Genomic DNA, 20,379 nt, shown 5'->3' with positions numbered 1-20,379 from the left:
AGCGTTCTGCGCTGTGTGAGCAGAGGGTGGGATCTGCACTGTGTGAGCGTTCTGCGCTGTGTAAGCATTCTGCGCTGTTTGAGCAGAGGGTGGGATCTGCACTGTGTGAGCGTTCTGCATTGTGTGAGCAGAGGGTGGGATCTGCACTGTGTGAGCGTTCTGCACTGTGTGAGCGTTCTGCGTTGTGTGAGCAGCGGGTGGGATCTGCACTGTGTGAGCGTTCTGCACTGTGTGAGCGTACTGCGCTGTGTGAGCAGAGGGTGGGATCTGCACTGTGTGAGCGTTCTGGGCTGTGTGAGCAGAGGGTGGGATTTGCGCTGTGTGAGCAGAGGGTGGGATTTGCGCTGTGTGAGCAGAGGTTGGGATCTGCACTGTGTGAGCGTTCTGCACTGTGTGAGCGTACTGCGCTGTGTGAGCAGCGGGTGGGATCTGCACTGTGTGAGCGTTCTGGGCTGTGTGAGCGTTCTGCGCTGTGTGAGCAGAGGGTGGGATTTGCGCTGTGTGAGCAGAGGTTGGGATCTGCATTGTGTGAGCGTTCTGCACTGTGTGAGCGTACTGCGCTGTGTGAGCAGAGGGTGGGATCTGCACTGTGTGAGCGTTCTGGGCTGTGTGAGCAGAGGGTGGGATCTGCACTGTGTGAGCGTACTGCGCTGTGTGAGCAGAGGGTGGGATCTGCACTGTGTGAGCGTTCTGGGCTGTGTGAGCAGAGGGTGGGATCTGCACTGTGTGAGCGTACTGCGCTGTGTGAGCAGCGGGTGGGATCTGCACTGTGTGAGCGTTCTGGGCTGTGTGAGCGTTCTGCGCTGTGTGAGCAGAGGGTGGGATTTGCGCTGTGTGAGCAGAGGTTGGGATCTGCATTGTGTGAGCGTTCTGCACTGTGTGAGCGTACTGCGCTGTGTGAGCAGAGGGTGGGATCTGCACTGTGTGAGCGTACTGCGCTGTGTGAGCAGAGGGTGGGATCTGCACTGTGTGAGCGTTCTGGGCTGTGTGAGCAGAGGGTGGGATCTGCACTGTGTGAGCGTACTGCGCTGTGTGAGCAGAGGGTGGGATCTGCACTGTGTGAGCGTTCTGGGCTGTGTGAGCAGAGGGTGGGATCTGCACTGTGTGAGCGTACTGCACTGTGTGAGCGTACTGCGCTGTGTGAGCAGCGGGTGGGATCTGCACTGTGTGAGCGTTCTGGGCTGTGTGAGCGTTCTGCGCTGTGTGAGCAGAGGGTGGGATTTGCGCTGTGTGAGCAGAGGTTGGGATCTGCATTGTGTGAGCGTTCTGCACTGTGTGAGCGTACTGCGCTGTGTGAGCAGAGGGTGGGATCTGCACTGTGTGAGCGTTCTGGGCTGTGTGAGCAGAGGGTGGGATTTGCGCTGTGTGAGCAGAGGGTGGGATTTGCGCTGTGTGAGCAGAGGGTGGGATTTGCGCTGTGTGAGCAGAGGGTGGGATTTGCGCTGTGTGAGCAGAGGGTGGGATTTGCGCTGTGTGAGCAGAGGGTGGGATTTGCACCGACGTGTCTCCATCATGCTGAGTATAAGTTTAGTATGAGGAACTTTTTATAGTAATGAAGGGGAAATGTTACTGTTACCATGACGTTGCTGCAGAGAGAGCGAAGGTTAAATCTCCTATTTAGGACTTATTTTAAAATGTCTCCCTCTTCACCATAAGTGGTCTCGAGTATCCTGTTGACATTATCTTAAACACGATTCCTTATTTCAGCAACTCTTGGGAGATTTCAGATGCGCTGCGGCGGCTGGTGATCGTTAGCCGTCTAGACACATTTCAGAACTTTAAATATCTCTAAGTATTTGTGAGTTGTTTTAGAATCATTTCTCGGCAATTCTCTTAGCATGTGATTATATTATAGTTCATACCCCTCGAATAAAGCCATGCGTAAGCTATTTCACGCCATTATAAAACATAAGATTATAGAAATTGTATGTTATGCTCAAGCACCTGAGGAGGAAAACAAATGTCCGATATACTCGTTCCATTTCCTGAGCAGCTTACAATTCAGAAAGTATAGTCCAGAAACACCGAGGTGTAAGGAGGAGTTATTTCCTGCAAGTAGATAGATTATAGAGGAGTGGGGGCATTTCCAAACTCACATCTACATTGCCGTATGAGACTAAAGCTGCCCAGCATGCGTGATTCTTAGTTGCCTACCCTATCGGATCCTGCAGGGGAGGCCCCCGTTTGAAGCTCTTATCTCCCGCTGCCCTGCATTATAAATCAAATCTCCCAATTATTTCGGATTCAGCACTGCAGCCAGGGTTCCACTAAGGAATTTCTGGGCTAGGACAGTGATTTGCTGCAGTCACTAGCATGACTTCTGTCCCATGAACCTCTGCTGTCAACTCTCAGCAAAACCTTGGCGGTAGAGAATACAGCTTGTCTGACCCCTGTGATCTGTGTCTTATCTCAGCGTCTGCTGCTGCTGCCAGCATGTGTGGGCTGTGAAATGTTTTATTAGTAATCTTTAGTTAAACTCACCAATAAGACAATACCAAAGAAAAGTATTAAAATGATTGTTTCACCAAGAGATGATCATTCAAGTAAGAATTCACAAAACGTCAAATTACATTTAGAAAGTATTTTACAGGCGTCACATTTATCATGTATATTGTGCTGAGTGAGAAGAATTATCACAGGGAATAGATGCAAATAAGAGATCCAGTATTGCAGGCAGCAATGTTAGTAACAATAATTGCAACATTTCCCCAAAATATATTGCTACTGATGTTATATAGAAATATTTTACAACAAGCATTTAAGCTTAGACACGCCCATATGTGGAGCTGGACACGCCTTTTGGGTGGGGCATGACATGCCCCATCAACAGCATACCACGCTTTGTGTGCCACATTCTGCTATAGTAGACTGTACTCTCCCTGAAACTAGTTTTCCAAAGTAGGCAAATATGATGCGATCTACATGCAGAAGCAGCCAGTAACTGAGCACCTGGGTTACACCATGGTGCACTGCAGGGGACAGATGTAACATGTGCAGAAAGTTAGGTGTGGGAGGGGTCAGATCTACATTGCAGTGTGAGAATAAAGCTGCCCAGCATGTGTGGGCTACATGCAGAAGCAACCAGTAACTGAGCACCTGGGTAACACTATACTGCACTGCAGGGGACAGATGTAACATGTGCAGAGAGTTAGGTGTGGGAGGGGTCAGAGCTACATTGCAGTGTGAGAATAAAGCTGCCCAGCATGTGTGGGCTACATGCAGAAGCAGCCAGTAACTGAGCACCTGGGTAACACCATGCTGCGCTGCAGAGGGCAGATGTAACATGTGCAGAGAGTTAGGTGTGGGGGATATGTCCTAGCACAGAGCTACAGTACATTGTGCACTCCCGATACCCGCTGTATCCAATTTTTAAAAAGGGGTTGCAGGGTTTTCAGCTGTGGAAACCCTGCTGTACGGGTTAAAAGAAAAATGATACTCACCCGTTCGGGGGTTTCCGGTGGTCTCCCGTCCATTTTTGTACTGTGGAGGGGGCTGCTGGGAGATGTAGTTCTCTCTGGGGGGAATACACTACACTCGGGGTGGGGTAGGGTCACACACACACACACACACACACACACACACACACACACACACACACACACACACACACACACACTCTACACTCACTGCTTCTGCAGAGGACCTGGCTCCTGACGCTGGAAGCGAAGACACCGCTTCGGAAGGTGAATTCCCCCGATAGATGTAATCAGACTTTCATGCTTCATACAACCCTTTAAAAATACATAAACACTATGATACTGTAGTTGATGGGATTGGAAATTCAATATACAGTAAGTGATGAGAACGTATGCATTGTGACTTCATTAAATGTATATTGCTTGTGAGAGAAGTGAAGCGTAATGTAATACGTATACTGTATGCGGGGAGACGGTTCTACATGACCTGCCCGGTCTACATAAATAATGTCATAGACACATCTATTAACTATGGAGACGTAGATGAGATCCAGCTGTGTGTGTATAAATATCACACACACGCGCGCGCGCAGGTTCAGCATGTCTTTCCGGCAGACGGGATGCCGACTGTCTATGTCCTGACATCGGCATCGCGTCCACCTGAATGCCTGCAGCGGGGTGAGTGCTAAGACTTTCCTTGTGGGCTCGCTGTATGGATGTCGAGTGGAATCAGCCCTGTTGCGCCGGTATTGCAGCTGGCGGCATTGTCGGCTGGCGTGATTTCGGCGTTGGTATCCTGAACACGGGGATTCCGACTGCCGGCAAATTGACTGCATCCCACACACACATATAATGTAGGACTATAACTGTAAGTACATTTTCCATTTGCCGCTGCTGACTCGCAGCTTTTCCTTAGAGAGCCATTGTTGTTGTATCTGTCACCACATAATGGCCTCGTGTGATGGCGCTTTCCCAGCGCTCCTGCCTGGCCTGTAATTAGGGGTGTCGTTGTGTTGCGAGAATCTTATATAATAGTGTTCTGGAAAAGGGGAGAAAATGTAATTTAATGTGTTTTAAACAAATTGTTAAAAGATGCGTTTAGATGCATGGTATTTTCTTTACAGTGTAATATCACACAGGGACGTTCCTCGTTAGTGCAGGGGTCTGCGCACTGACCGTGCAACGTTATAGCCGTTTAACCAAGGGATCAGGAAGGTCTCAAGAAGCTGCTAAAATGTATCCTGTCATGTAACCACTCTGAGAATCTCTCAGCCCATTGACCATACATAAAAATGTCATGTCATTGGCATGTAATGGCATTTGGCATGAACTGTGACCCCTCTGACCAGTGTCAGTGATGTCAATCCAGAGGGGTCCGGCACAACAGCCATACTGACTCATCACATCCCACCTCACAATTAATACACAGACACTCCTGATAATCGCCCAGTGACAGCATCACACCATTATCCACAACCAAACGCATACTGTATAACTACTGTATATAGAAGAAAAGAATAAAGGCCATACGGCACACAGGGATGCATCGGCCACATACAGACAAGAGAGGAGAAAAGGTGAGGACATCCCAAACAAGTAAGGATGAAAATAAAGGTGATTCTACGGATAATCTATACAATAAAATGCTGATAATAGAAATAGACAGATGAGGGGGAAGAGATAGATGGAGTAAGAGGGGGGAAGAGAGAGATGAAGTAAGAGGGGGAAAGAGAGAGCTGGAGTAAGAGGGGGAAAGAGAGAGATGGAGTAAGAGGGGGAAAGAGAGAGATAGAGTAAGAGGGGGAAAGAGAGAGATGGAGTAAGAGGGGGAAGAGAGAGATGGAGTAAGAGGGGGGAAGAGAGAAATGGAGTAAGAGGGGGAAGAGAGAGATGGAGAGATGAAGTAAGAGGAGGAAGAGAGATGGAGTAAGAGGGGGGAAGAGAGAGATGGAGTAAGAGGGGGAAGAGAGAGATGGAGTAAGAGCGGGGAAGAGAGAGATGGAGTAAAAGGGGGGAAGAGAGAGATGGAGTAAGAGGGGGGAAGAGAGAGATGAAGTACGAGGGGGGAGAGAGAGATGAAGTAAGAGGGTGGAAGAGAGAGATGAAGTAAGAGGAGGAAGAGAGAGATGGAGTAAGAGGGGGGAAGAGAGAGATGGAGTAAGAGGGGGGAAGAGAGAGATGAAGTAAGAGGGGGGAAGAGAGAGATGGAGTAAGAGGGGGGAAGAGAGAGATGAAGTAAGAGGGGGGAAGAGAGAGATGAAGTAAGAGGGGGGAAGAGAGAGATGGAGTAAGAGGGGGAAGAGAGAGATGGAGTAAGAGGGGAAGAGAGAGATGGAGTAAGAGGGGGGAAGAGAGAGATGAAGTAAGAGGGGGGAAGAGAGATGAAGTAAGAGGGGAGAAGAGAGAGATGCAGGGGCAAACGCAGGATTTCTAGAGGGGGATTCCAAGTGCAATCCACAATTTCCCACTCTATGGGACATTGCAGCAGTTCAGGAGTCTAGGGCAGCAGTAGAAGAACATGGTAATGACCCCAGACATAAATGTACACATTCGTCTTTTTATACACTGGATAGTATATGGAATACATTATTAATAATTAACACTATAGAAGGTCCATAGTCTAGGAAACAAATTTAACTAATTTAAATAACATAAGTGGTCAGGAAAAGATTAAACATCACATAATAGATAAATACACAAACATAATAGAACCAGTAGGAGACAGAAATGCACTTTCTAAGCACACATTCTTCCACCTCATAATAGGCGCCTGTCTCTTCTTCCTGGCAGCTACTCTCTGGTCCTGTGCACTGATTGAGAACTCAGATCCACAATCACAACAAACTTGGCAGAAGAATCTGCTACCACTGGGCCATGTGCAGCAGGTCCATCCCTTAAACTGCATTTTATGGTGGCAGCTATAGTAATCATATTAAATTCTATTGCTATTGTCATAAATTGTACTGCTGGCCAAGAGGAGGGGGGTTTCCGTGCAACCAGAAACCCCCCCTGCGTTTGCCTATGAGATGGAGTAAGATGGGAGAAGAGAGAGAGATGACTTAGGAGGGGGAAGAGAGAGATGAAGTAAGAGGGGGGAAGAGAGAGATGGAGTAAGAGGGGGGAAGAGAGAGATGACGTAAGAGGGGGAAGAGAGAGATGAAGTAAGAGGGGGGAAGAGAAAGATGGAGTAAGAGGGGGGAAGAGAGAGATGGAGTAAGAGGGGGAAGAGAGAGATGGAGTAAGAGGGGGAAGAGAGAGATGACGTAAGAGGGGGAAGAGAGAGATGAAGTAAGAGGGGGGAAGAGAGAGATGGAGTAAGAGGGGGGAAGAGAGAGATGGAGTAAGAGAGGGAAGAGAGAGATGAAGTAAGAGGGGGAAGAGAGAGATGGAGTAAGAGGGGGGAAAAGAGAGATGAAGTAAGAGGGGGAAGAGAGAGATGGAGTAAGAAGGGGGAGAGAGAGATGGAGTAAGAGGGGGGAGAGGAGTAGAAAAGAGTGGGGGGAGTGCTAGAGAGAGAGAGAGAGAGAGAGAGAGAGAGAGAGAGAGAGGAGAAAACAGAGATGGGAGGAGAGAGGGGGGTAAAAGCCAGGCACAACCTATATATTATATACAAATAATGCACTTCCACAATGAGTCACGTGTAACCTGCAGAATACACAGGGCTGTTGGCAGCTATACTCTCTGAGTCTTGGGATCATTTCTAGGCTGGATAAGACTCATCCTCACTTCTTCTCAGTTTACTGTTATTGTTGTCGTTTTCGGTGTCCCCGGTTGTTGTCGGTAGTTTGCGCTGCTGTCACTCGCCATCCTGTCTGCACCATTAGGTAAATGCCTGGTGTGCGACACTCTGGGGAGCTGTTACAGAGGAGACATACGCCATGAAACAGCAGGCTCCGCACTGTGCACATGACTCCTGCCCAATCCCAGTGTGCAATAAGAGGCATTACCAGACTCATTTCTTCCTTTACCTCAGATATTTCCTCTCTGAAATTGTCAGGCTGCTGTTGTGAATACTGAATGGCAGAAGTATTGGATCTGGTGAAAGTTATTCTGCTCTCAGCCCAGCAGCAGAGGGCACGCCAGCACCAGGGCAGGCCTAGCCTGTGTGGCACTAGTAGCAGAATCCGTAACGCCTCGCATGGCTCCCTGGTCATCACTGACGCCATGTTGAACTACGCACCTCCGTAGTGAACAGTGTCCAACGACACTGACTGTATTGGATTTAGAATTTTGAAAGATAGAATGTGATGGCAGATAAGAACCACTTGGCCCATCTAGTCTGCCCCTTTTTTTAACCCTATAGATGCGGGCTGCCGATTGAACTTGGAAATGTTTTTAAAGCGTCAATCATTTACAATGCATGGTTTTCCCCTGTAAATGACTGCTGCTTAAAAAAACAAACTTCCGAGCTCAACCGACATCCCGGACCTCTGGCAAACTCAGACGCCATTACATCCCGCCGATGGTTCCAGAATTGGACACGGTATTCTAGATTAGGGCGTTCCAATGACCTATACAGCAGTATTACTACTTCTTTCTTTCTTTCTTTCTTTCTTTCTTTCTTTCTTTCTTTCTTTCTTTCTTTCTTTCTTTCTTTCTTTCTTTCTTTCTTTCTTTCTTTTCTTTCTTTTTCTTTCTTTCTTTTTCTTTCATTCTTTCTTTCTATGATATCACTAAATCGTGTTTAAGAATAAACAATTAGTCTTTGCTAACATGCAGAGATGCACCTTATAATTAGTGATGAGCAGGTTCGGTTCCTCGAGATCCGAACCCCCCCGAACTTCACCCATTTTACACGGTTCCGAGGCAGGCTCGAATCTTCCCGCCTTGCTCGGTTAATCCAAACGCGCCCGAATGTCATCATCCCGCTGTCGTATTCTCGTGAGATTTGTATTCTATATAAGGAGCCGTGCGTCGCCGCCATTTTTACTCGTGCTTTGGAGATGATAGCAAGAGGACGTGGCTGCGTTCTCTCAGTTTCTGTGTTCTGTGTGCTGCAAATATCTGTGCTCAGTGTGCTGCAAATATCTGTGCTCAGTGTGCTGAAAATATCTACGTTCTCTGCCTGAAAAACGCTCCATATCTGTGCTGCATTGTAGTATATAGTAGGAGGACAGTGCAGAATTTTGCTGTGACCACCAGTATATATATAGCAGTACGGTACAGTAGTCCACTGCTCTACCTCTGTGTCATCAAGTATACTATGCATCCATACCTGTGCTGCATTTTAGTTGTGCGCAGTATATAGTAGGAGGGGACAGTGCAGAATTTTGCTGTGACCACCAGTATATATATATAGCAGTACGGTACAGTAGTCCATTGCTCTGCCTCTGTGTCGTCAAGTATACTATGCATCCATACCTGTGCTGCATTTTAGTTGTGCGCAGTATATAGTAGGAGGACAGTGCAGAATTTTGCTGTGACCATCAGTATATATATAGCAGTACGGTACAGTAGTCCATTGCTCTACCTCTGTGTCGTCAAGTATACCATGCATCCATACCTGGCCTGCATTTTAGTTGTGCGCAGTATATAGTAGGAGCACAGTGCAGAATTTTGCTGTGACCACCAGTATATATATATATAGCAGTACGGTACAGTAGTCCATTGCTCTACCTCTGTATCGTCAAGTATACTATGCATCCATACCTGTGCTGCATTTTAGTTGTGCGCAGTATATAGTAGGAGCACAGTGCAGAATTTTGCTGTGACCACCAGTATATATATATAGCAGTACGGTACAGTAGTCCATTGCTCTACCTCTGTATCGTCAAGTATACTATGCATCCATACCTGTGCTGCATTTTAGTTGTGCGCAGTATATAGTAGGAGGACAGTGCAGAATTTTGCTGTGACTACCAGTATATATATAGCAGTACGGTACAGTAGTCCATTGCTCTACCTCTGTGTCGTCAAGTATACTACAAAAGTTCAGTAAAATTACCCAAAAATCAAAATTAAAAGCGTCTGATGAGAAGCGTAAACTTGCCAATATGCCATTTACGACACGGAGTGGCAAGGAACGGCTGAGGCCCTGGCCTATGTTCATGGCTAGTGGTTCAGATTCACATGAGGATGGAAGCACTCATCCTCTCGCTAGAAAACTGCAGTGCCACTCCTAGATGGGCCAGGTGTTTGTGTCGGCCACTTGGGTCGCTTAGCTTAGTCACACAGCTACCTCATTGCACCTCTTTTTTTCTTTGCATCATGTGATGTTTGGGGACTATTTTTTAAATCTGCCATCCTGTCTGACACTGCAGTGCCACTCCTAGATGGGCCAGGTGTTTGTGTCGGCCACTTGGGTCGCTTAGCTTAGCCACACAGCTACCTCATTGCACCTCTTTTTTTCTTTGCATCATGTGATGTTTGGGGACTATTTTTTTGAAGTGTCATCCTGTCTGACACTGCAGTGCCACTCCTAGATGGGCCAGGTGTTTGTGTCGGCCACTTGGGTCGCTTAGCTTAGCCATCCAGCGACCTCGGTGCAAATTTTAGGACTAAAAATAATATTGTGAGGTGTTCAGAATAGACTGGAAATGAGTGGAAATTATGGTTATTGAGGTTAATAATACTATGGGATCAAAATGACCCCCAAATTCTATGATTTAAGTTGTTTTTGAGGGGTTTTTGTGAAAAAACACCCGAATCCAAAACACACCCGAATCCGACAAAAAATTTTCAGGGAGGTTTTGCCAAAACGCGTCCGAATCCAAAACACGGCCGCGGAAACGAATCCAAAACCAAAACACAAAACCCGAAAAATTTCCGGTGCACATCACTAGTTATAATACTACAGAAAGCATATTATACCCTCAAATTAAAATATATTATTGGTGCTAATTCAAATTGTTTTAAGTATGCAGCTCCTGATGCAGACGTCCTATATCGTCTATGGGATTATCCTCAGGCAGGGCAGTATAGAGCATAGTCGGGCCCAAGTACTTTTCAGGGGTCGTGGCCTAACCATGGGAGGCGTGGCCATGCACCCTTTGGAAAAAAATACAGAAAAATGGTACTTTAAGCTCCTCGCTGGCTACACTTCAGCCCAGCACACAGCAGAATGTACTGGGCTGAGGAGAAGAGCGGCAGCTGCTGCCAGGTTAGGTGGGTAAATAGAACCTGCCCCCTCTGGACGCCACTGTCCTCAGGTTCAGCTTATTTTTCGGTGGAACATAGCTGCTAAAAATTCCTTTTCACAATTTCTTTTGGGGTTTTGGAATACGTATCCAAATACCTCCCGTCCATGATGAACGAAAGGGAAACAATTACGTCTCACCAAATTGGTGGCGGAAACTGACAAAGCTATATTATCACAATGTAATGACCAGTGTCCACCCTCTCTTTCATTATTGGTTCCTAGGGGTCAAGACAATTTGCTGACTGTTGAATAGCGCTGGGAATTAGCTCCCGGCGCTATTCAATACAGCGCCATAATCACTTAATTGTCGGAATTCCGCTCGCACCCTCGGGGGGGGGGGGGGGTGAGAGAAGAAACCCGACAAAAGTGCTGCCACGCGGCCGGCGCGAGGCTGATTCTGTCGGGAATCCGCATCGCGCCGGGCACTTAAGTCGGAGAATGCCCGTTCTCCCGACAAATCAACCTGTTAAGTCTGGGAGAACAGACATTCGTTGACTTAACATGAGCAGAATTGAATAGTGCCGGGAGCTAAAAACCGGCGCTATTCAACAGTCGGAAAATTGAATTGACCCCCTAGAATCTTATTATTGCGATGGATAGGACTGAAAGGTCCACAAACTAAAGAGTACTAAAAAGTTTTTAGTACTTGGTTACCTTATGTTCAACCTTTATCCCTGACAGTTAAAGTCACTCTCTGGAGATGTTTTCAGTCTACCGCATGGTATAATTTGGCGGTTCTGGATAAGGGGACCCCTTTCTATATCTCTGAACCTTTTACATAATGTTAATTTTTCCAATCTCTGTGTATTTGATGATAATTGTATGTTGGACATTTAATGGTTATTGATAGATATATTTGTGGACATTATAATTCCTTAATACTATTTGTAAGAATATGACCTAGTGACTCTAGAACTGGACTTGGCCATGATAAAGAGCTTTCTAGTGGACACTGTGGCACCAGTATACTGGAATTTATTCATTTGAGTGAGAGAATTACAGTAGATGAGGTCAGGATGGTAATTGAAGGTTTATGTAAGATACCAGATCCATAGGGGGTTTATAAAGACTTTTGTGACATTCCGGCCCCTGTATCATAAAGGTTTGTCAGTCAGTAGAGGGTTACTCCTTCTTGAGTCCTACTAAAGGGTAAAGATGAAGACGTTCCATGGATGTTTTACAAGAAGCATACATCCCTCTGGGACCCTTGGAAAGGTGAAGATGGTATTATGAACTCTTAGAACTTTCAAGCTGGTCTCTCAATGTCTAAACTAGAAGTACAATTTGCTTTGAGTAAATATCACATCAAAATAGCGGATTCCTTGTCATATTTGTCTATTTCTCTTTATTTTCCAGTCTATTTTCACAGTCTGTTTCCCCGTTTCCCCGTTACTTAGGTATGATGACAATTACCCATCAGATGGACTCAAAATAAGTGTGTTTTGTTGTCTGTTGTATAACTGTGGTATCATGCTCAGTTGTATGCACCCGTAGGGGTAAAACTCAATGGAGCATTTACCCTACAGGCTACCCAAGTTGTCCCTAGAATAACCCTGGTAGCGGCCAGGGTTGAAGACCTGGAATTTTGGACCCAGGTAGACCCTTTCACACAGAGACAGGACTTGGGATGACCCAGCTTGCCCTGGCAATATCCCAGGTTCAAAACTCTGTCTTAAAGGGGTATTAGTTGGCTTTGTGAGTGGTTTGCGGGAAAGAACGTCAGTCCAGTAACCATCTTGCTGCACTGGCGAGGTTCGTTCCCCTTCAATACACAGGTTAAGCTAATTTGCCCTACTGAGGTGAGCTGTTCCACCTAGCTGGGTGGGCTTTGTAAGTGTTATTGGTATGAGAGTTGGAGACCTCTCACCTCTCTGCAGTCGGTATTAGTGCAGTTGGCCCATGCAGATGTTGTTTGAAGTGAATTTGCGTTAAGTCAAATGGGTCCACTGGACTAGAGTGTTCATGATCTTATTGGGTCCATGCGGTAAGACAGAGCACTAAGAAACATGTTCTTGGCTCAGTGGGCTACGGAATGTTCCTGCATGCAAAACCTTTTGCCCTAAAACAAAGCAGGTTTTAGATAAGTTCTGAAATATTGTAATTGTAATAAATTTAAAACAGTGTTATACAGAACTGGCTATATAGTATTTCACTTGGTAAACCATCACCCCCAGAGTAACCCTCCTGAAATGTTCCCTCGTTACAGGGCTGGACGACTGCCTGCAGCAATACATCAAAAACTGTGAGCGGGAAAAGATCAATGGGGAACAGTTACTACACATCACCCACCAAGAACTGGAGGAGCTGGGTGTCACCCGCATCGGGCACCAGGAACTTATTTTGGAAGCAGTTGATCTGCTGTGTGCACTGGTAAGGAATGTTTTGTATAATACAAAGCTCTGTTACCTCTAGGGGAAAACGGGTGCGGTTCATCAAATCGACAGTGTCTAGGTCGACAATGTTTAGGTCGACCACTATAGGTCGACAGTCACTAGGTCGACATGGATGGAAGGTCGACAGGGTTTCTAGGTCGACATGTGCTAGGTCGACAGGTTTAAAGGTCGACATGAGGATTTATTTTTTTTGGGTGTCGTTTTCTCCGTAGAGTGACCGGGATCCCAAATTAGTGCACCGCGTCCCCTCGCATGGCTCGCTTCGCTCGCCATGCTTCGGGCATGGTGCCTTCGCTCCGCTACCGCTTCGCTCGGCACACTTTACCGTTCCAATCGTAGTCCACGTGGATCGTTAAGTATGAAAAAATTTAAAAAAGAAAAAAAATGTGAAAAACTCATGTCGACCTTTAGACCTGTCAACCTAGCACATGTCGACCTAGAAACCCTGTCGACCTTCCATCCATGTCGACCTAGTGACTGTCAACCTATAGTGGTCGACCTAAACATTGTCAACCTAGACACTGTCGATCTTCAGACCGGATCCCGGGGAAAACACCAATGTCCAATGTGTCATGCATAAAGAAGATATTCTCCATGAATGTTTTTGTGAATTTTTTTGTTTTCATTTTCACGCAGGCACCTCAAAAACAGTCACTAGATTTTGCCCACACAATATGTAATCTTTTCTTAAAGCACATCTGCCAGATGGCTGCAGAAACGCGTCTTGGAATGACGGAAAGGAAGCGAGTGATTATTCTGCGCCGAGCTATCTTGGTCCTGACAAAGCTGCTATGCCGGCGTCCGCTGATGGTGTCTTGTGTCGCACAGGATGATATTTATAGTCGATCAGGGAAGGCAGAGTCACGGAAAGTCTTTCTGGGCCAATCTATCATCCTGGAATAATAATTATTTCTGAGTGCGACTATCAATGGCTTAGATGAGCTGGTTAATAAAATATTTCAAAGTGTAAAATGTTCATGGTACAGTAGGCACCAAGAAACAGAGGTATCCTTACCAAACCACAAACATTAAGAAGTGTCATTGGTTCCAGGATTGTGAGCTCAGGGGTCGGTTTTGCAGCGTTACAGACCAACGTGGTATTAATTGTGGGAAGAGGAGGATGTTCATGATATAATGTGCTTGACTGTGTGCTTAAATACAAAGCACCTGATTTAGAGATAGGAGCAAATAAAAAATCGTGAGCACACAAGGAGCAGTTTGTCCTGGATCAGACTGTTGTAATGCAAGAGGTGCAAAATATATTTATTGCTTTGCATGCGGGGAACAAATATTGGGCAGCTTTGTTTTGAAGCTGACATTTAGAATCAAGCTAGGACACCCCCTTCCAACTCTAAATCGCTCTGAAAATAGTAAATAAGCTCCACTTGCAGTGCACCATGGTTTTACCAAGGAGATAGTCTGCTCCTTACTTGATTAATGTTGGCAGTATCCTATGTCTGTATAGAGTGTAATAGATGTGTTATGGTCACGGCCAGTGGTCATGTCATAGTAAAAGGTTTTAGGTTGCCTGCGCTGAATCTAATCCTTTATGTATATACAGTTTGTTGCGGGTATATTAAAACCGCCTGTGCTGTTCGGATACAGTATGAACCATTCAGTTTCATATAATTTCACCAGAAACTTATACCAAATGGATATTATATATTATTAAATCCTCATCACAATATATTGCTAATAATAAAATCACAAGCCAGGTTCATGGACAAACACTCTTCGGCTTGATTCCCCTCTGTGGCTTGCCCCGTGGGCGGACACTTACTTTAGTGTTCTCACCCGTAGTCACAGAAAGGTATCTTTTCCACGAAACCCACTTATATGCAATATGGTTTAGACGACACACCAAACTTACATTTTACTTCGATCTCGCGTGCTCCAAAAGGTTTCTTTAGGTCCCCTTTCCTCTTATAGAATGGACAGAACCGTGTGGATCCAAAGATAAAAGATTTATTTAACATAAAAAATGGTTTAAAGGCCAGGTACATCTTCTCAGTCACTAACAGGATGGTAGAAAGAGCACACTTAGCCCGGTTTCCGTGCGTGCTGCAGTCCACGATCGGCACCGAGGCAACATATGTTAGATGCGGCTCAGACTTCCCATGAAGTGGCTTCCGTGGCTCCTGGAAATGACAACCTCAACGCGTTTCAGATAATGCTTTATCCTTTTTCAAGAGATGCCGTCATGCACTTCCTTTCTGACATTTATCCTCCAGGGTCTCAGGTCATCTGACCCATATTCTCCAATCTTAGACGACCTATGCCTGGCTTTTTCAATCATTACATCAGTCAGACACACCCTTCTAACTTTAAACCTCTATGCTGCTAGTTTCTATATGGAATATATTTTACACAGTATTCACAAAATTATACATTCTCATTTAAACACAGCCTCATTATCCGAATCCTAGTTAATATAGCAAATCTATTAAAAACTTGCTAATATGCTACATTTAATAAAATTAAACCACCCCTTAACTATAGTCATCACATCCATTATTTATACACATTGGGTGTTTGCACACACACAACCAGGGATGATTAAGGAGACAAAAGATAAGAACAAGTATCAGATATTTCATCATAATAACATCTTTCCCCCAAAATCAGCGTTTAACCCATTAGGAGTCAATGTTCTCATCTCATATATAGTGCGCATCTCCAGCCTCGCTAGTGCTGCTTCCACATCCTTAGTGCGCCAATTACATTTCCCTAACTTAATGCCACAAAATGATTTTAAATCTTTAATCTCACATTTATGTTTATCCCTAAAATGCATAGATACACTATGGTTCTCAAAACCCTTTCTGATATTTCTGACGTGTTCGGACAGTCTTTCTTTCAACCTTCTACCTGTACGTCCGATATATTGAATCCCGCACTTGCACTCTAAAAGGTATATAACATTTTTGTTGTTACAGGAGGTAAAGTCTTTAATCTGGTATTCCACATTTGTAATATTGGATTTATATTCCGTCACCTTATCCCTGGTTTTACAGTTTTTGCACATTAAGCATTGGCCACATCTATAAAAACCTTTTGAGGTAATTCTGGTGGTCATTTTTTGTACTGGCAAAACACTTTTCACCAACTTTGACCGTAAATTCTCCGCTCTTCTATATATGAATTTAGAGCGATTTGAAATAAAAATTTTCAAAAGGGGATCTCTTTCAAGGATCCCCCAGTGTTTTTTAATAATTTTTTCCACCTGTTGGTGTTGTGAAGAATATGAAGTAATGAATGAGACCTCTTTATTCTGATTGCATTTATTACTTTTATTCTTCCCATGTAACATTTTATACCTATCCATCTCAGAGCATTTCATTCTAACTTCTCTGATAGTATTTGATTCAAAACCTTTATTGAGGAATTGTTCCTCCATGATGTTTGCTTGATCTTCATAAGATTCTAATTTGGAGCAATTTCTTCTCAGTCGTTGAAATTGGCCATTTGGTATACTCCTAATCCAATTTACATGATGGTTACTACTGGAATCAATATAGGAGTTACAGTCGGTCGGCTTTGAGTAGTTCTTGGTCCCTAATTTATCTCCTTCCGGGAATATCGTCAGGTCCAAGAAATTTATCTCCGCCTTACTCGTTACAAATGTTAACTCTATATGTTTGTCATTAGAGTTTATAAATGTACAGAATTCTAGAAGGGTACTTTCTGTACCACCCCATATGAACATAATGTCGTCCACATACCGGAACCAGGACACTAGGCTGGCACCCCATGGGTGACCTGCCCATATGTACTTGTCCTCCCAATGCGCCATGAAGAGGTTTGCATAGCTGGGTGCCAGCCTAGTGCCCATCGCAGTTCCGTACGTCTGCATAAAGAAATCCCCTTCATACCAAAAAAAGTTATTATTTAGGATGAAAAAGATCCCTTCCAAAATAAATTCCTGTTCTTTAACGGTAACCTGATGTTTCTCTAAATGATATTTAATCGCCTCCAATCCTAGAGTGTGTTGAATAATGTTGTACTGTTATATGTGACTATACGGGTATGGTGTAACCCGATTAGGTTGCCAGCTGCACAAATTAGGAGCGCAGATCAACACAACTTTTCATTTGCAGTGGTCATGTCATGTTCGGGTGTAGGGTCCTATCTCTGTATAGGGTATAATAGATGTATTATGGTCATGGCCAGTGGTCAGGTCAAGTTGGGGGTGTAGTGTCCTATGTCTGTATAGGGTGTAATAGATGTATTATGGTCATGGATTGTGGTCAGGTCAGGTTGGGGGTGTAGTGTCCTATGTCTGTATAGGGTGTAATAGATGTATTATGGTTATGGCCAGTGGTCAGGTCATGTTGGGGTGTAGTGTCCTATATCTGTATAGGGTGTAATAGATGTATTATGGTCACGGCCAGTGGTCAGGTCATGTTGGGGTGTAGTGTCCTATGTTTGCATAGGGTGTAATAGATGTATTATGGTCACGGCCAGTTGTCAGGTCATGTTGGGGTGTAGTGTCCTATGCATAGGGTGTAATAGATGTATTATGGTCAAGGCCAGCGGTCAGGTCATGTTGGGTGTGTAGTGTCCTATGTCTGTATAGGGTGTAATAGATGTATTATGGTCATGGCTAGTGTTCAGGTCATGTTGGGGTGTAGTATCCTATGTCTATATAGGGTGTAATAGATGTATTATGGTCTTGGCCAGTGGTCAGGTCATGTTGGGGTGTAGTGTCCTATGTCTGTATAGGGTGTGATAGATGTATTATGGTCACGGCCAGTGGTCAGGTCATGTTGGGGGTGTAGGGTCCTATGAATGTATAGGGTGTAATAGATGTATTATGGTTATGTCCAGTGGTCAGGTCATGTTGGGGGTGTAGGGTCCTATGAATGTATAGGGTGTAATACATGTATTATGTTCATGGCCAGAGGTCAGGTCATGTTGGGGTGTAGTGTCCTATGTCTGTATAGGGTGTAATAGATGTATTATGGTCATGGCCAGCGGTCAGGTCATGTTGGGGTGTAGTGTCCTATGTCTGTATAGGGTGTAATAGATGTATTATGGTCATGGCCAGTGGTCAGGTCATGTTGGGGGTGTAGTGTTCTATGTCTGTATAGGGTATAATAGATGTATTATGGTCATGGCCAGTGGTAAGGACATGTTGGGGGTGAAGTGTCCTATGTGTGTATAGGGTGTAATAGATGTATTATGATCATGGCCAGTGGTCAGGTCATGTTGGGGGTGTAGGGTCCTATGTCTGTATAGGGTATAATAGATGTATTATGGTCATGGCCAGTGGTAAGGTCATGTTGGGGGTGTAGTGTCCTGTGTCTGTATAGGGTGTAATAGATGTATTAAGGTCATGGCCAGTGGTCAGAAAATGTTGGGGGTGTAGTGTCCTATGTCTGTATAGGGTGTAATAGATGTATTATGGTCATGTCCAATGGTCAGGTCATGTTGGGGTGTAGTGTCCTATGTCTGTATAGGGTGTAATGGATGTATTATGGTCATGGTCAGTAGTTAGGTCATGTAAATGGTGTAGTGTCCTATGTCTGTATAAGGTGTAATAGATGTATTATGGTCACGGCCAGCAGTCAGGTCATGTTGGGGGTGCAGTGTCCTTTGTCTGTATATGGTGTAATAGAAGTATTATGGTCAGGGCCAGCAGTCAGGTCATGTTGGGGTGTAGTGTCCTATGTCTGTATAAGGTGTAGTAGACGTATTATGGTCATGTCCAGTGGTCATGTCATTTTGGGGTGTAATGTCCTATGTCTGTAGAGGGTGTAATAGATGTATTATGGTCATGTCCAGTGGTCAGGTCATGTTGGGGTGTAGTGTCCTATGTTTGTATAAGGTGTAATAGATGTATTATGGTCATGGCCAGTGGTAAGGTCATGTTGGGGGTGTAGTGTCCTATGTCTATATAGGGGGTAATAGATGTATTATGGTCATGGCCAGTGGTCAGGTCATGTTGGGGTGTAGTGTCCTATGTCTGTATAGGGGGTAATAGATGTATTATGGTCATGGCCAGTGGTCAGGTCATGTTGGGGTGTAGTGTCCTATGTATGTATAGGGTGTAATAGATGTATTATGGTCATGGCCAGTGGTATGGTCATGTTGGGGGTGTAGTGTCCTATGTCTGTATAGGGTGTAATAGATATATTATGGTCATGGCCATTGGTCAGGTCATGTTGGGGTGTAGTGTTCTATATCTGTATAGGGTATAATAGATGTGTTTGGTCATGTCCAGCGGTCAGATCATGTTGGGGGTGTAGAATCCTATGTCTGTATAGGGTGTAATAGATGTATTATGGTCACGTCCAGTGGTCAGGTCATGTTGGGGTGTAGTGTTCTATGTCTGTATAGGGTGTAATAGATGTATTATGGTCATGGCCAGTGGTCAGGTCATGTTGGGGGTGTAGTGTCCTATGTCTGTATAAGGTATAATAGATGTATTATGGTCATGGCCAGTGGTCAGGTCATATTGGGGGTGTAGTGTCCTATGTCTGTATAGGGTATAATAGATGTATTATGGTCATGGCCAGTGGTCAGGTCTTGTTGGGGTGTAGTGTCCTATATCTGTATAGGGTATAACAGATGTATTATGGCCAGTGGTCAGGTCATGCCGGGGTTGTAGTATCCTATGTCTGTATAGGGTGTAATAGATGTATTATGGTCATGGCCAGTGGTCAGGTCATGTTGGGGTGTAGTGTCCTATATCTGTATAGGGTATAATAGATGTATTATGGCCAGTGGTCAGGTCATGTTGGGGGTGTAGTGTCCTATGTCTGTATAGGGTGTAATAGATGTATTATGGTCATGGCCAGTGGTAAGGTCATGTTGGGGTATAGTGTCCTATATCTGTATAGGGTATAATAGATGTATTATGGTCAGTGGTCAGGTCATGCTAGGGGTGTAGTGTCCTATGTCTGTATAGGGTGTAATAGATGTATTATGGTCATGGCCAGTGGTCAGGTCATGTTGGGGTGTAGTGTCCTATATCTGTATAGGGTATAATAGATGTATTATGGGCAGTGGTCAGGTCATGTTGGGGGTGTAGTGTCCTATGTCTGTATAGGGTGTAATAGATGTATTATAGTCATGGCCAGTGGTCGGGTCATGTTGGGGGTGTAGTGTCCTATGTCTGTATAGGGTGTAATAGATGTATTATGGTCATGGCCAGTGGTCAGGTCATGTTGGGGGTGTAGTGTCCTATGTCTGTATAGGGTGTAATAGATGTATTATGGTCATGGCCAGTGGTCAGGTCATGTTGGGGGTGTAGTGTCCTATGTCTGTATAGGGTGTAATAGATGTATTATGGTCATTGCCAGTGGTCAGGTCATGTTGGGGTATAGTGTCCTATATATGTATAGGGTATAACAGATGTATTATGGCCAGTGGTCAGGTCTTGCTAGGGGTGTAGTGTCCTATGTCTGTATAGGGTGTAATAGATGTATTA

General features: G+C 44.9%; 1 protein-coding gene across 1 annotated transcript in view; it reads left to right on the top strand.

The window, feature by feature from the left end:
* The window catches only part of LOC134949658 (connector enhancer of kinase suppressor of ras 2-like), a 766,590-nt gene that overhangs the window by 179,605 nt on the left and 566,606 nt on the right, over nt 1-20,379 (top strand). Inside the window, exon 2 of the mRNA XM_063938397.1 lies at nt 12,761-12,924. Within this exon, the coding sequence (XP_063794467.1) occupies nt 12,761-12,924 (164 nt within the window). The remainder of the gene's footprint in view (nt 1-12,760; nt 12,925-20,379) is intronic.

The sequence above is a fragment of the Pseudophryne corroboree genome, chromosome 8 (genome assembly GCF_028390025.1).
Source record: "Pseudophryne corroboree isolate aPseCor3 chromosome 8, aPseCor3.hap2, whole genome shotgun sequence".
Classification (NCBI taxonomy): Eukaryota; Metazoa; Chordata; class Amphibia; order Anura; family Myobatrachidae; genus Pseudophryne; species Pseudophryne corroboree.
This window is presented reverse-complemented; position numbering and strand designations above follow the sequence as displayed.